This window comes from Panthera leo, chromosome D4 (assembly GCF_018350215.1).
Source record: "Panthera leo isolate Ple1 chromosome D4, P.leo_Ple1_pat1.1, whole genome shotgun sequence".
Lineage (NCBI taxonomy): Eukaryota > Metazoa > Chordata > Mammalia > Carnivora > Felidae > Panthera > Panthera leo.
The window spans coordinates 62,237,376-62,254,448 of NC_056691.1; the positions used below are offsets into that span (position 1 = coordinate 62,237,376).

At 42.7% G+C, this 17,073-nt stretch overlaps 1 protein-coding gene across 13 annotated transcripts in view; it reads left to right on the forward strand.

Moving 5' to 3' along the window:
- Positions 1 to 17,073, forward strand: part of INVS (inversin) — a 173,909-nt gene that overhangs the window by 141,935 nt on the left and 14,901 nt on the right. For 11 of the 13 annotated variants that reach the window (XR_006196012.1, XM_042913663.1, XM_042913664.1 and 8 more), the window contains one exon: positions 15,202 to 15,919. Coding sequence is in view for 12 of the 13 variants with exons in the window: in XM_042913663.1 (XP_042769597.1) it covers positions 15,202 to 15,919 (718 nt within the window). In the remaining variant the exon portion in view is untranslated. The remainder of the gene's footprint in view (positions 1 to 15,201; positions 15,920 to 17,073) is intronic. The other 2 variants (XM_042913671.1, XM_042913672.1) reach the window with 2 other exon arrangements.

Below are 17,073 nucleotides of genomic sequence, written 5' to 3' on the forward strand. Positions count from 1 at the left end.
GTTTATTTTTTTATTTAATTTGAGTGAGAGAGAGCGAGCACATGTGTGTGCAAGTGGGAGAGGGGGAGAGAGAGGAGGGAGAGATAGAGAGAATCCCAAACAGGGTCTGCACTCAGTGTGGAGCCCAACACAGGGCTCAAACCCACAAACCACAAGATCATGACCTGAGCCAAAGTCGCATGCTCACCCACCTGAGCCACCCAGGCACCCCGACATTTTACCACTTTGAGTGAAATGTGGAAACCTTACATCCATTTAGGTACCTTTACCTTCCCCGCTTTTAAATATCATTGATTATCAGATGGCATTCTAATTTTTGTCTCAATCATCAAATATAATTTATAAAAGCCATGAGGAAAAGGACACTCTCTTCTTTGTACCCAGAGTTCTGTTTTCCTCTTGTTTCATCTTCCTTCCTCGTGCTCCAGATTCCTTCTTTTATCATTTCTTTTCTGTCTGAAGAAACTTCTTTAGTCAGTATTTAAGGACAGCTCTGTTACCAACAAATTCTTTGAGTTTTCCTTTGAGGAGGTTTTTGTCTCATTCCTGACAAGTTGGTGAGCCAGATCCAGAATGTACACTTGAAAGAGGCCGTGCCCCTTCTTCTGGCCCCCATGGTGTCAGATGAGAAATCCAGCCGTTCGAATGGGTGTTCCTCGGTAATGTTTCCAGGTAACATGTCCCTGCTCTCTGGCTGCTTTCAAGATTTTTCTTTATCTTTAGTTTTGAGTAGTTTAATATGATGTGTCTTGAGATGGATTTTGGGGAGTTTATCCTGTTTAGATTTCACTTAGTGTGTTGGGCGTCCCCAAGACCCCGCCTCGCCCCCACCCGGTTTAGTAATTTGCTAAGAGCACTCACAAGACTCAGTGTTTGTACTCACAGGTGGGATCTATCATAACAAAGGGCTACAAATCAAGATCAACAAAGGGAAAAGGCACATGGAGCAAAGTCTGGAAGAAACCAGGTGCAAACTTCCAAGAGTCTTCTCCCAGTGGAATCACACATAAGACATGCTCAGTTCTTCCTCCAGCAATGAATTGTGACAACCAGTTAGCCTTTTATCTACCAGGAAAGCAAACCTAAACTTAGGACACCAGGAATTTTATGGGGTCAGGGACATAGGTACCATACATCTCTAGCATATACTACGACTCCAACTTCCCAGAAGGAAGACAGGTATTCAGTGTATATTATAATATTTACATGAAGCAATTTAAGTATATTGAGCCATTCTTATAAATTAGGGAACAGTGAGAGCCCTCCAGGAATCTAAGTGCAAATGCCAACATAGTGAAAAAGGCAATTAATGTCTTAGTATTATTATAAACATAGTTCTGATTTTGTGGACCCCAGAAACAAGTCTGTTAGATCTCATGGTGACCCGATTCAGGGCTTGGACAATTCATTCTATCTCTCTGAACCTTAATTTCCTTAGCTATAAAATGGGGAGGCATACTCAAAAACCAGCAAACGAATAAACAAAAAAAGCAGAAATAAACTCATAAATACAGAGAACAAACTGATAGTTGCCAGAGAGGAGGGGAGTGGGACAGTGGGCAAAACGGGTGAAGGGGAATGGAAGGTACAGGTTTCCAGTTATGGAATGAGTAAGTCATGGGAAAGAAAAGTACAACATAAGGAATATACTCAATGGTATTGTCATAGTGCCGTATGGTGACAGATGGCAGCTATTTGTGGTGAGCGTAGCATGACAGAATTACTGTGTTGTACACCTGAAACTAAGGTAACGTTGTGTATCAGCTATACTTCAATTTTGAAAAAGAAAGAAAATGAGGGCATACTCTACCCTGCAAGGCAGTTATAAATGGAAATAAAATAATTAATGTAGAAAACGTGTCATAGCCCACGACTCATCGTAGGTCTTCAGTAACTACTATTATTAAACCACACTGATGATCTAGCCAAAAACAACTACATAAAAGCACACATGAATTATCATAAACATACCCAGAATATAACTCCATAACCCACTTTGTGGTGATAATGCATCAGCAAGGTATACTTTAAGGAGGTCTGATGCCTTGTTATATATTCATTCAGGTAGTGTTAACTAGACTCCCATGATGTAACAACCATGCTGAATTTGAGTAAATGCTTTCTTAGCTTGAGGTCACTGCATATTACATTCCCTCCATCCCTATGGATAAAAATGCCTCTTATTTTTCAGATCTCAGGATGAATGTTCCTCCCTCTATACAGCCATACCTCCCCACTAAACAAGCCTTCATTTTCCTGCTATATGCTCCCATAGGCCTTCTGCACCTCCATATTAGAAAGATCGTCACCTTTTATTGTGATTATTACTGGCTTATTTGTCTATTTTTTCCTATAGATTATAAGATCTTAAGATCAGGGTTGTTTCATTTATCTGCTGCTATGTAAAAAAACAAACAAAAACTACACTAAAATTAAGTGGCTTAGGACCACAATTTATTATTTCTCATGACTCTGTGGGTTGGAACTGCAGTTCCTCTACAGTTTCACCTGGTGTCACTCATGTGACTACATACAGGCGGAGGGTCACTTGAATTGGGCGGTCTACGATAGACTGACTTGAATGTCTGGCGGTTGATGCTGGCTATCAGCTGGGATTCCTTGACTCTGCTTTACATGGTCTTTCATCCTCCATTAGGCTAGACTGGCCTCCTCACACAGTGGTCGCAGGGCATCATTCTAAGAAAGCAAAGGCAGAAGCTACAGGACCTCTTCAGGAATAGGCTCTAAAATTTGCATGCTGCATTCTATTGATCAAAGCAAGTTGTATGACCAGCCTGACACTAAATGTGATTTAGAAATATACTCTACTTTTGTGCACACTCAGATGGAAGTAGTTTTCTACTATTGAACACTCTAGCACAGGTCCTTTATGGCCACAGATTATTCACATTCCTCCCGCAGGCACAACATTCTCACTGTTTTCTCAGGACCCAAAAATGTCATCTCAGTCACCACATGAAGCTTGAAGTTTGGGCTCTTGAGACGTATGTCATGTCCAGATGTTGTCAAGTTTCCCCAGGTGTGAATCATTCCATTTGAGGGACTAGTCAACCAAACACACACATTATCAACCCCCAAACACACCCAACAAGCAATGGTGAGGCAGGGACAAAATAACCATAGTAGACACCCTTGCTGCAAAAGGGGAGAAATGAGAGGCACATAACAGTCACTAGCCCATAGCAATTCTGAAAGCCAGCTGGCTATACCTTAGCAGGTTCCCTACTCTGAAGTATGGAATGTTCCTTGATTAGGGTATGGTTTTACCCCTGTGTGTGGTTTCCTAGTCCATTATTCTCCTTGTCACTTGACTCTTCCACCTGGGCTTTCAGTTCTGCTCTCTGAGACATCTTTCTTTCCATAAGACATAGCCCATGTTTGCAGTTAAATAGCTTTCTCAGCCTATTTCCGATCAATAGGAAGTTGAGGTTCCAGAGGCTCCCGTTTGTTTTGAACTGCCTCAGCAGTTCAAGCTGGTGATACTCTTTGTGATGCAATTACCCCAGAAACTTTCTGGGTTTCCTATGGATCTGATTGGGTTCACTCCGTGTTCTAAAACTACATCCAGGGGTGCCTGGGTGGCTTAGTCGGTTAAGCATATGACTCTTGGTTTTGACCCAGGTCATAATCTCACAGTTTGTGAGTTTGAGCCCCATGTAGGGCTCCACACACTGACAGTGTGGAGCCTGCTTTGGATTCTCTCTCTCTCTGTCTCTCCCTCTCTCTCTGCACCCCTCTCGCTCATGTGCTCTCTCAGAATGAATGAATGAATGAAAGAAGGAACAAATAAATAAATATTACAAAAAAATTTTTTTAATTAAAAAAAAACTACATCCATAATTATTTCCCAGACAGGGCTCTCTCTATTTTGGGTGGCTCAGGCTGCTGTAGTAAAATGCCCTTGAAGTTCTTAAAGTTCTTTTGTTTAGAGTGCCTACAACACACCATCTTAGATATTTTTGAGGTCTTAATACAGGGTTGCACAGTAATTCTCTTGATTTGATCTTTATCCATAAGTTGTATTTTACTACGAGACTCTTTCACTGGCTGGAAAGAATGAAAAAATGGGAAGCAGTTTCTAACCCGGCACATTTTAGGCTCTGTATATTTCCTCTAGATTCCACATGCAAACTGAGAAGTTCTTTCCTAATTTTCTTTCTTTCTCCCCACACCGTGTCATACGCAGCTAAAAAGGCCAGTTAATATTTTCTTTGGTGATTGAAACTGGAAATCTCCTAAACCATGTTTATAAATTCATTAGGTATGTTTTCTGTCTTCTAAGTCACTACAGGTAACTTATGCCAATTTTGCCCTTTATTCTGCCACTGAATAATACAATGGACCATTCTCCAGACTCCAGTAGTGATTTCCTCTTTGCTCCTTCAGCCTGTGCTACTAGTCTCTTCACTGCCTTTCCAGCTCTGTTCACTAACCGGTCCGAGTCCATGTATGGGTTCTTTCTTGTTAGGCTGTTGGTTTCTGTGTTAGTTATCTCTAGTGACATAACAAGACCCCAAAAACTGAGTGACTTAAAACAACGATTTATTATTTGTCACAATTCTGTGGGTTGTCTGAGCAGTTCCTCTCCTAGATTGCTATGGCTCACTCATGTGGCTGGTGGAAGGTTGGCTGGGCCAGAAAGTCCAAGATGGCGTCCTTCACATTGGTGCTGGCTGTTGGCTAAGGTGTCTCAGTTCCCTTCTCATGCCCTTTCAGCCTCCAGGAGGTTAGACCATCTTCCTTGCATATCGTTCTCAGGGCAGTGCTCTAAGAGAGAGAAAGCCAGAAGTGACAAGCTCTCTTGAGGCCTAGGTTCCAAAACTTTCGCATCATTTCTGCCACCTTCTGTTAATCAACTCACAAGGCCAGTCCACATTCAAGGGGATGGAGGCATAGACTCCACCTCTGGTTTGAAGATGTTGCAAAATCACATTCTACACTGGGATGGAAAGAATCTTTGGCCACAAGGAGCAATGTGTCTCTTATTTCTGTGTACCTAGCACTTCTGAAGCAGGGGAGCTCCTCATTTATCTGAGGGCAGGAACTGGTGTCCTGAATAAAGAACCTTTGGGAAGAGCCAGATTCAAATATATGGACAGTGCCTCAGAGAAGCCCAGCATCCAAACTTGGGGGGAAAGTAAGAGGAATGGAGGCCAGTGAGCCTGATTCAGGTGTAAGGAGAGGGAGCTGCAGTTTCATGGGCAGCCTTTGCCCTCCTTTACCTGCCTAAGAGGCCAGAGTGCAAAGGAAAATTGGGAGATATATCTAGGAATCAAGACTGGCCGTTGGACTGGAGCTTCTCTAGCACAGTATTCCTGGGAAACCCCAACATAATTGGGCAGATGGCACCCCAAGCTACTTTGTGCTTGGCTAAGAAGGGTCATGAAGAAGGGTCTCAGCTGCTTCAGCCAATCAGTACTCACACAGTGTAGACCTTGAGAGGTGGGCATCCCAGCAGGAGCCCAGAGATGGGAAATGTGGGCCACTTCTTTTTCTCCTTCATCCTGTCTCATAGAAATAGATGATGTTAGAGCTTGAGGGTCGTTCGAAAGCATCTAGTACAGCCTTCTCAACGCAAGTCAGGAAACTGAGGCCATGGAAGAGGAGTTTGCCCAAGGTCTCTTAGTAAGTGATTTCTTTCTTCTCTCACATAGTAATTCTTCCTCTCTTGTTTACAGAGTGTGGAGAGCATCATGGCTAAGTGCATGAGCTTTAGAACCAAATAAACTAGGTTCACATTTAGACCCTACCACTTACTAGCTATATAATCTTGATCAAGTTACTTAACCTCTTCAGGCATCCATTTCTTTATTTGTAAAAATAATAGTAATAATAATAATAGATGGTAATACTGCCTGTCTTAGAAATTTGTGAACATTGATGAGATAACCCATGAAAAGATTTAAACACAGTGCCTAAAGCACTCTATAAATATGAGCTGTTATTATAATTAACCTCATTATTATTTCAAATAAAAGGTAGGGAAGGAAGGATACATAATATTTAGGAAGATCACTGAGCGGAGGCTGGGTTTAGAGGGCCTAACTAAGACACAGTAGCAGAAGGGTGAAGAGTAGAGGATGGTCTGGAGAGTAGAATTGAGAGGACTTGACAGCAGATGGCCTGTGGGAGGTGGTAAGATAAAGTTGTCTTTGAGTCAGTGTGGTTTTCAGGAGAGTCTAGTGGAGGAGAAACTCACTGTTTTAAGGGCCATCCCTGGTGTTATCTTATTTCTCACCATATGGGCTGCCGAGCTAGTGGGTATGACTGGTGGGAGTACGTGGGCCCTTACATTCGGCACGTGTACAATGGGTAAGGCAGAAATGTCAGTTACCACCTATATGCCAAAGACTCCCTGACCTCTTCTCCTTGTTCCAATTGACTTATGTCTTCACTTGGATGTCTCAAAGGCGTCGCAAACCCAACCTATCCAAGACAGGACAGATGAAAATTTTATGCAAACCTGCTCTGTGTACTGGTTAACGATATACTCATCCATCTGTACGTTCAGTCCAGGAGTAATCCTTATCTCCTTTTCCTTTACCACCCATGCCCCATCTGTCACCAGGTCTTATCTCATTTACTTCCTAAATATCTTTCAAACCCATTTTCTCTCTCTCATCTACCACCATATATTCTGCCTGGCATCTTCTTACCTTCATCTCTAACTTGGACTATTCTAGTAGCTTCCTAACTGGTTTTACTTATCTGCTCTGGCTCCCCTAATCCATTTTCCTCTCTGTGAACAGATTGGTCTCTTCAAAAATGAAACCTCATCATATCTCTACCCCCGCCTTAAAGCCCTGGAATTAACTTCAGTTAATTCTCCAGTGAATCCTGGTCCCCTTTGTTGAAGAATGGTATTAGAAATCAAGATCTGGGGGGGTGCCTTGGTGGTTCAGTGGGTTAAGCAGCTGACTTCAGCTCTGGTCATGATCTCATGGCCTGTGAGTTCGAGCCCCACGTGGGGCTCTGCTGACAGCTCAGAACTTGGAGCCTGCTTCTGATTCTGTGTCTCCCTCTCTCTCTGCCCCTCCCCCACTTGCCTCTGTCTGTCTCTCTCTCTCTCTCTAAAAAATAAATACACATTAAAAAAAATCTTTTTAAAGAAATCAAGATCTGAGTGCTAGGTAGGCATATTACTACTGGAGCACCATTGCTCCTAAGCCCTTTCAGCAGACAGAGCTAAAAATTATTTACATTTGTTTCTGCATCTAGCTGTGTGTATGAGTATTACACACACACGCACGCACACACATACACACACACACACTCCATGAGTTCATATTTATGATACCTCCAATTCTATTCAACACCACAGAGTTTATTCTTTTCTATTTGAAGTGCTCCCTCCAGCAGTGAAAGATCGGCTCCTTTCATCTATGATATACATGTTTATTTGTTCAATCCTAGTATACAGCAGAGCAGTTTCAGAATTGCTAACCCATACCCCTGCAAGAGACAAACTTACTACCTAGAGCACGGTATTTACAAACATTACTTTTTGTCCTTTTTGTCCTTACAGTATTCAGCCAAAATCTGTTTTTGTGAAGTTACTTAGGTCAGTTTTCTTCTTCACCTTTTAGTGTGGTTACCTAATTCATTTGTAAGATAGTTAGGTTTGTTTGTTATTATTTATATTCCATTTTGAGTTCCTTTCCACATTCTAGTTGATTTTAATTGTTGGGCCTTTTTTTTTGTAGTTGGGTACTTTTTATTTAAACAGGAAGTGATGTTTTTCCTAATTACAAAATTAGTTAATGTCCATTACAAAACAATTTTTGAAACATAAAAGAACAAAAAATAAATAAAAATCTTCCTTAATCTTAACAACTCTTATAACTTTGGTTCCATTCCATCTACTACAACTTTCCTTTTTTTTTTTTTTTAATTTTTTTAACATGTATTCACTTTTCAGAGATGAAGAGAGACAGAGCATGAGCAGAGGAGGGGCAGAGAGAGAGGGAGACACAGAATCAGAAGCAGGATCCAGGATCTGAGCTGTCAGCACAGAGCCTGATGTGGGGCTCGAACGAAGGACTGTGAGATCATGACCTAAGCTGAAGTCAGTCACTTAACCAACTGAGCCACCCAGGCACCCCTAGAACTTTCCTTTTTTTTAATTCAGAAAACTGTGGGCATCCTGTTTTGAGATCTTCTTACATTGTCTCCTTATTTTCAACAAAAATGTTACTAGCTGCTTAGTATTATATCAGATTATGAATACAACATGACTTGTTTATTCATGTCTGTGTTGTAGGACATATAAGCTAAATAGACTTTCATATAAATTTTTGTGTACATCTCTAATTTTTATGGCTCTTTAAACATCCTTTCAAATTTCATTCCAGGAAGGTTGCAGAAGGTTGTCGTACCCTTTTTTTTCCCTATAATTTATTTATTTTTTATAATTTACATCCAAGTTAGTTAGCACATGGTGCAACAATGATTTCAGGAGTAGATTCCTTAAGCCCCTTACCCATTTAGCCCATCCCCCCTGCCACAACCCCTCCAGCAATCCTCTGTTTGTTCTGTATATTTAAGAGTCTCTTAGGGGCGCCTGGGTGGCTCAGTCGGTTAAGCGGCCGACTTCGGCTCAGGTCATGATCTCGCGGTCAGTGAGTTCAAGCCCTGCGTCGGGCTCTGTGCTGACAGCTCAGAGCCTGGAGCCTGTTTCAGATTCGTGTCTCCCTCTCTCTGACCCTCCCCCGTTCATGCTCTGTCTCTCTCTGTCTCAAAAATAAATAAACGTTAAAAAAAAAAAAAGAGTCTCTTATGTTTTGTCCCCCTCCCTGTTTTTATATTATTTTTGCTTCCCTTCCTGTATGTTCATCTGTTTTGTCTCTTAAAGTCCTCATATGAGTGAAGTAATATGATATTTGTCTTTCTCTGACTGACCGATTTCACTTAGCATAATACCCTCCAGTTCCATCCACGTAGTTGCAAATGGCAAGATTTCATTCTTTTTGATTGCCGAGTAATACTCCAGTGTGTGTGTGTGTGTGTGTGTGTGTGTGTGTGTGTGTGTGTGTATACACATATATATATACCACATCTTTTTTATCCATTCATCCATCAATGGACATTTGGGCTCTTTCCATACTTTGGCTATTGTTGATAGTGCTGCTATAAACAGAGGGGTGCATGTGTCCCTTCAAAACAGCATACCTGTATCCCTTGGATAAATACCTAGTAGTACAATTGCTGGATCGTAGAGTAGTTCTGTTTTTAATTTTTTGAGGAAACTCCATACTGTTTTCCAGAGTGGCTGCACCAGTTTGCATTCCCAAGTCATATACCCTTTTAAAAGCAAAGAAACAACAACCAAACTCTCTCCAAACATTTAGGCAAATAATGGTTTTATTGAATCCTAGTTAGCAGGATAGAATTTTGTCATATTTTCATTGGCTTTGTGTATTTATTTTCTGGACTGTTCACAGATGTCCTCTGTCAATTTTTATATTGGTTTTTCATTTTATTAATATTCCTTTTTTTTTAATGTTTATTTATTTTTGAGACAGAGAGAGACAGAGCGTGAGCAGGGGAGGGGCAGAGAGAGAGGGAGACAGAATCCAAAGCAGGCTCCAGGCTCTGAGCTGTCAGTGCAGAGCCCAATGTGGGGCTCAAACTCACAAACCGCGAGATCATGAGCTGTGCCGAAGTCGGATGCTTAACCGACTGAGCCACCCAGGAGCCCCAATTTTCTTAATATTTCTAAAAGTTTGTTACATAATAAAAATAGTAACCTTTGTCTATCATAGATAGTGAATGTCTTTTTTTATTTTACCTTTTAATTCTGTTTAATTTTTTCTTTTGAGATTTTTCTTCTTGTGATTTTATGCTAAGAAAGGATTTTCCCATGGGGCTCCTGGGTGGCTCAGTCAGTTAAGTGTCTGACTTTGGGTCGGGTCATGATCTCATGGTTGGCGAGTTCGAGCCCCACATCGGGCTCTGTGCTGGAGCCTGGAGCCTTCTTCGGATTCTGTGTCTCCCTCTCTCTCTGCCCCTCCCTTTCTCACACTCTGTCTCTCTCTCTCCCTCGAAATAAATAAACATTAAAAAAGAAAAAAAAGAAAAGAAAAGAAAAGGTTTTTCCAACTTCAAGATCTAACAAACACAGCAATTTTTATTATCTCAAATTTAATTTTTTATATAGGGATGGAATCTAATGACTTCTTTTTAGATAATAGGCAGTTGTTCTAGCCATATACATGGAATGATCTTCATGGAGTAATAGCCATATACATGGAGCTGCAAAATTGGCAGTGGGCTTTGTGAATGACGGCTTCCGGAGGGGTACAGCATCCCTCTCTGGGTCCACACCCACAAATTAAAAATGCTATCAAGGGTGCATGGGTGGCTCAGTCGGTTGAGCGTCCGACTTAGGCTCAGGTCATGATCTCACAGTTTGTGAGTTCTAGCCCTGTGTCGGGCTCTGTGCTGACAGCTCGGAGCCTGGAGCCTGCTTCAGATTCTATGTCTCCCTCTCTCTCTGACCCTTCCCCACTTGTTCTCTCTCTCCTCTCTCTCAAAAATAAATAAATAAACATTTAAAAAAAATTAATACTATGTTTATTATATACTTTCACAAATGGGTATATTTTTAGCTTTGTCTTTTTTCTCACTAATCTATCTATATTAATACCCAAATCACATTATTTTATTACTAGTTAATAGTATCTAATATCATCTGTCTCCATTATTTTTCCTTTTCTTTATTGAGGTGTGGTTGATATACAATGTTACATTAGTTTCAGGGTTACAACCCAGTGATTGGACAGTTCTGTACATTATGCAATGCTGGTCACAAGGGTAGCTACCATCTGTCACCATACAACCCTATTATAATATTATTGACTATCTTTCCTCTGCTGGACTTTTCATCCTGTGACTTATTCATTTTAGAACTGGAAGTTTGTACCTCTTATTTTTTTTTCCTTTTAATAGAGTTTACTTTTTAGGGGCACCTGGGTGGCTCAGTCACTTAAGCGTCTGACTCTTGATTTCAGCTCAGGTCATGATCTCATAGTTCATGAGATCGAGTCCCACATCGGACTCTGTGCTGACAGTATGGAGCCTACTTGGAATTCTCTCTCTGCCTTTCTCTCTGCCCCTCCCCTGCTTGCTCTCTGTCTCTGTCTCTCAAAATAAATAAATAAGCTTAAAAATTAAAATAAATAAAATAACTAAAAATGTTTTTAAAAAAATAGAGATTACTTTTTAGAGCAGTTTTAGGTTACAGCAAAATTGAAACAGAAAGGCCATACACTCCTGGCCCCCAACACATGCATACGCCCCCACTATCAACATCCTATACCAGAGTGGTACATTTGTTAAAAGTGATAAGCCTACATTGATACATTCTTATCACATGAAGCCCACAAATTACATCAGACTTCATGCCTGGTGTAGGCTTTGACAAATGTATAATGTATCCACCATTAATTACAGTGTCATACAGAATAGTTTCACTGCCTGTGCTAGTCAGGATTCTCCAGAAAAACAGAACCAATAGGATATATATAAAAGAGGAGGTTTGTTATAGAAATTGGCTCGCTTGATTATGGAGGCTGAAAAGTCCCACGATCTGCTACCTCCAAACTGGAGAACCAGGAAAGCGGGCGGTATGATTCAGTGAATCTGAAAGCTTCAGAAGCAGGGGAGCAGATGGTGTGAGGCCGAGTCCCCAGGCTTGAGAATCAAGGGGATGAGTGGGCTGATGGTAGAAGTCCTGATGCAAGTCTGAAAGCTGGAAAACCAGGAACTCCTGTGTCTAAGGGCAGGTGACGCTGTCCCAGCTCAAGCAAAGAGAGCAAATTTCCCCTTCCTCCAACTTCCTGTTCTATTAAGGCCCTCGGTAGACTAGATGTTGCCCACCTGCATTGGTGGGGGCAACCTCCTTTACTCAGTCTGCCAATTCAAATGCTAATTTCTCTTGGAGACACGCTCACAGACACATGCAGAAATAATGTTTTCCAGCTGTCTGGATGTCCCTTATCCCAGTCAAGTTCACACACAGAATTAACTATCACACTGCCCTCTGAATCCCCGGTGCTCTGCCTAAGTATCCTTCCCTCCCTTGAGCCCTTGGCAACCACTGATCCATTTACTATCTCCATAGTTTTGCCTGTTTCCAAAAGGTCATTTAGTTGGGATCACACAATAGGTAGTCTTTTCATATTGGCTTCTTTTTCGCCTACTAATATGCACTAGTGATATTCGTGCAAGGGAAGTAATATTTCACTTGGGAATATCCTCCATGGCTTGATAGCTCATTCCTGTTTTCGCACTTATTTCCTTTCCATTCATTTCTGCTAAGTGCTGAATAATATTCCATTGTCTGAATGTATCACAGTTTAACCATCTATTCAGCTACTGAAGTACATCTTGGTTGCTTCCAAGTTTTGTAAATTATGAATAAAGCTACCCTTAACATCCACGTGCAGGTTTTTTTGGGTGGACATAAGTTTTAAATTCATTTGGGTAAATGACAGAGCACAATTACGTGATTGTATGGTAAGAATGGTTGTGTATGGAACCGACACACTATTTCCAAAGTGGTTGCACCATTTTGCATTCCCACCAGCAATGAGTGAAGAGTTCCTGTTGTTCTACAGCCTCTTCAGCATTTGGTGTTTTCCGTGTTTTTGGGTTTTCAACCATTCTAATAGGTGTGTAGTGGCATCTTGTTAATTAATTGAGGCTTTTTTTGGTGTATGTGAACCATTATAATGGTTCTAAAAGTCAGAGCTGTACAAAAAGATATGAACAGAGAAGCATTGCTCTCCCCCAGGCCCACTACCCAGTTCCCATTTCCCTCTTCTTTCTATCCCTTTCCTGACCCATCCCAGTAAGTACCCAATCTCTTCAGTTTCTGGTTTATCCTTTCTATATTTCTTTTATAGAAATGAGCAGATACAAAGGGGTGCCTGGGTGGCTCCGTTGGTTAAGCATCCGACTTCTGCTCAGATTATGATCTCAGGGCTCATGAGTTCGAGCCCCACATGGGGCTCTGTGCTGACAGCTCAGAGCCTGAAGCCTGCTTCGGATTCTGTGTCTCCCTCTTTTTCTGCCCCTCCTCCACTTGTGTTCTGTCTCTCTCTCTCTCTCTCTCTCTCAAAAATAAATATTTTAACATTTAAAAAAACACAAATGAGATACAAGGATATTTTCTTATATCCCCTTTTGTCTTACATGAAGAGTAGCTAGTTTGGATACTTTTTTGCACTGCAAAATAGTTATTTGAAAGTCTGTTTCTGAAAACACATTATCTGGATACCCTGTGTGTCCATTTTTATTGTCTTGTCTTCTTATCTGCCTGCATATCTTTGATTGAGTGGTAGACATTTAATATAAAGAACTATAGAAATAACTTGAGACCTAAGATGATATTAATTCCTCCAGAAAGGATTTGCATTGGCTCCCAGCAGGCATTTAGGAGTGTGAACAATCCAAGATCACCTTAATCCGGTCTCCAGAATGAACAACCCGAGATCACCTTAACCCAGTCTCCAGAACTGAGATGATGCAAAGCTGCACTCAGTCGCTGCAAGGGTCAATTTACCACGCATTCCCCTTTTCTCCTAAAATAGAGCCCTCCAGGGTTCCAGTCCAAAAGAATGCTTCTTGCAAGGTTCTGGACTCCCAAATGTTGTCCTCTAGACCTTGAGGAAATGATTCCCCTAGGAACATATGGCCCCAAATGCCTTGCTCATCTCTGTTGGTTACCTGCTTCTCCTGTGTCTTGGCCCCCTATTTTTCCTGACTTGTTAGCCTTTTGATGTCTTCAGACAGGTGGTTTGTAATATTTTGTTAGGCTTTTCTATTGTCCTCAGTGGTGAGTATGCCTCAATTGTGCCATTATAGAAGTTCCTGCATTCCTTTTTACATTGAGTCTAAAATGTTTCATTTTAGATGTTGTATTTAGTGATTTTTCAAATAGGTGTGTTCTTTCCTCTTATTTTTAAATTCTTTTGTGTGTTTAATCAGTTCATGTGTGTGTGTGTGTGTGTGTGTGTGTGTGTGTGCATACTATTCTATTAGCTAAGTTCTTGCCAGTCTAATAATGCTATTGTGTCTGTTAACTCATTCATGGTAGATTGTTTCCTCATGCATTTTATAATTTCGGATTATGAAGTCATTTTCAGAAGGACCCCTCTGTGTGGCCTGAGTTGAGGGAATGCCATGTTAAAGCAATATTGTGTTTGCTTCTACAAAGCATCTTGCACCACCATCTTGGTTCTTATATGAATTTTTCCTATGGGTTAAGAATAAATGAAAATGAAACCACGTGAGGCAGAGAACTTGGGTTTCGAATTTTCAAAGGAGACTCTTTCCCCCATCCGGAACCCAGGCTAAGACAACCTTGCTTGTTGTTTCCCAGTGCTGGCAGTTAGATTTTTTTTTTTAATCTGGACTATCATTTCCCAAAGGATTTACCCCATCAGGAGTCCTGGCTTCATGCAGGGTCATGGTTCTAGCTAACTATCTGCCTGCAAGCCCTCATTTTCTGTCCTTGTCAGGATGTGCACAGCCAGATATTTAATAAGACCAACTGTTGCCCACTCCACCGCTACTATCTGCCCAGACGGCTGCTGGATCAGCTCACATGCTTAACACCCAGATTTTCAGTTTTCTCTTTATTTTTGGCCTCCCAAGGATTTCCTTTATTTTCTTGAAGGCACTATGGTGCTTGTAAGAGAGTGTTTATTGTACTTTAGTCAGCATTTGTAGGTTCTTTTTTTTTTTAATTTTTTTTAACGTTTATTTATTTTTGAGACAGAGAGAGACAAAGCATGAATGGGGGAGGGGCAGAGAGAGAGGGAGACACAGAATCGGAAGCAGCCTCCAGGCTCCGAGCCGTCAGCCCAGAGCCCAACGTGGGGCTCAAACTCACGGACCGCGAGATCGTGACCTGAGCTGAAGTCGGACACTCAACCGACTGAGCCACCCAGGCACCCCAGCATTTGTAGGTTCTTGTAATGGGAAGGATTTCAGGTTATCTAACATTCCATTGCTAGAAATAGAAGTTGAACGGTTTTTTTCTGATTAGAGTCACTACTATCATGGTGAAGCTATCGGACAAGTGTGAGTATTTTATGTGAAAAAATGGGCAGAATTGCCCTACTATGTAAGTTTGGGACAATAAATATTCTTTCCTTTTTTCCTTATCTCCCCAAGAATCATCCAGAGAACACTCTAAAGGCCGATCTGCCTGTGTCCACTTCAGCCCCAGTAAAGGCAATGATGGAAACAGGCATCCGGGAGTCTCCTCTGTTGAGAAGTCCGGAGGTGAGACAGTTGGTGAGCGGCGGTGTGACAAGGGGAAAGGCTTCTTGAAGCAGCCCTCCTGTATCAGGGCGGCTGGGCCTGATGAGGAAGGAGAGGACCCCGGTTGGGCAGCTGCAAGCCTTCCACAGCAGGATGGCCACCGGAAGCCCGGCAGGCGGCAGGACCCAGCACCCAAGGCCAGGTGTGCTTCCCAGAAAAGGCGCATTCAAGAGCTCAGAGGAGGAAGGGGCTCCCCGGCTGGTTCTAGCCGGCCTGGCAGTGCCAAGGGGGAGGTGGTCCACGCTGGGCAGCATCCTCTCCACCATCGGACACCAAGAAACAAAGTGACACAGGACAAGCTCGCAGGAGGGATCTACTCAGATTTGCCACAGAGCACAGAGGTGTTGAGGTCAGGAGTCAGGAAGCTGGGAACATCTGCCCTGTCTGAGGACACCCAGCTATCCAAGGAGACTGATCCAGCACCTGGTCCCCTCTCTGGGCAGAGTGTCAATATTGACCTTCTCCCCGTAGAACTGCGGCTGCAGATAATCCAGAGAGAAAGGAGCAGGAAAGAGCTGTTTCGCAAGAAGAACAAGGCGGCCGCGGTCATCCAGCGGGCCTGGAGAAGGTAGGACGATGGGGGTGCCACGAGTCTCTGATTCTGTGGTTGTCCTGATGCTCCTAACATGACACGCCCTGTGCTCAAGTGGCATTTTCTAGTGAATTCCACGTGCTGGCGTAAGGCCAATTTTACTGAACCCGCCCATAAAACTCACTCACGTGTAGGTCCTAGTTATTTACATTGGATGAGCTATTTGGAAGATGTTTTTGCCAAGAAAGGTAGGAAGCACCCAGGATAGCCTGGAGTCAAGGAAAAAAGCCTCAGTGTGTAACCAGGAAGCCTGAGTTTCGGGTTTCTGACAAGTTATCTGACCTCGGGCAAATCACGTGGCCTCCCTGACCCTCAGTTTCCTCACCTGTAAAATAGGATTTAGTAATCGCTGCACCCATCCTGTTTATACGGCAGGCTGCTGAGTGAGATAGTGTGCACTTCGTAATTTCTAAAGTACTACCCGTGGAAGATATTTTATTTTTCTTTTTATGTTTTTACTACCCACAAATTAGTCATACCCCAAGTACCTAAGCCAGGGTGCGGTTCAGGGGGTGAGTATTAAACATATTGCAACAACCTGTGAGAGCACCTGCCAAGCTCGGAATGTTGGGTAGGTGCTAGGAGTAGTGGTGGAGGCTCCCTGAAATACGGAGACAGATCTCTCCAGGCAGGAATCTCGGGAGGACCGGAGGAGTCCTTTGCGACCAGTTTTTCACATATTTCATAGTCTCCTCCGTCTATCTGCAGGCCCCACTAGGGCCTAAATCTACATTAGGCCTTAGTAATGACCAGCGTCTGGGGGAGGGCTGGAGCCACTGCCCGCAGCTGGGGGTCAGGTGGCCTCCATCTCCAGAGAGAGGAAGGTTGACGGGGGGAACAAAGCAAGCAGATCACTGCGAGCACAGGTGTGCCGCATGTCAACACCCTTGTCAGGAGATAAAAGGGCAGAGAGACCCTAACGTTGGCAGAGAAAGAGGAGAGAGCGGGAGAGGTTCTTGTGAGATCCAGGGAGAGGCCTCAGGGACTGTGGTATCAAGGACTGCCTGGCCGGAAGCCGGGCGATCTGCTCCATGCTGGCACGGCCTTTGCTACAGTGGGTCCTCGTGTCCGTTCAAGCTGCTGGTCTTATAAAGTCACCTCCTGCCTGAACCCCTTTGCTCTCCCAGCCA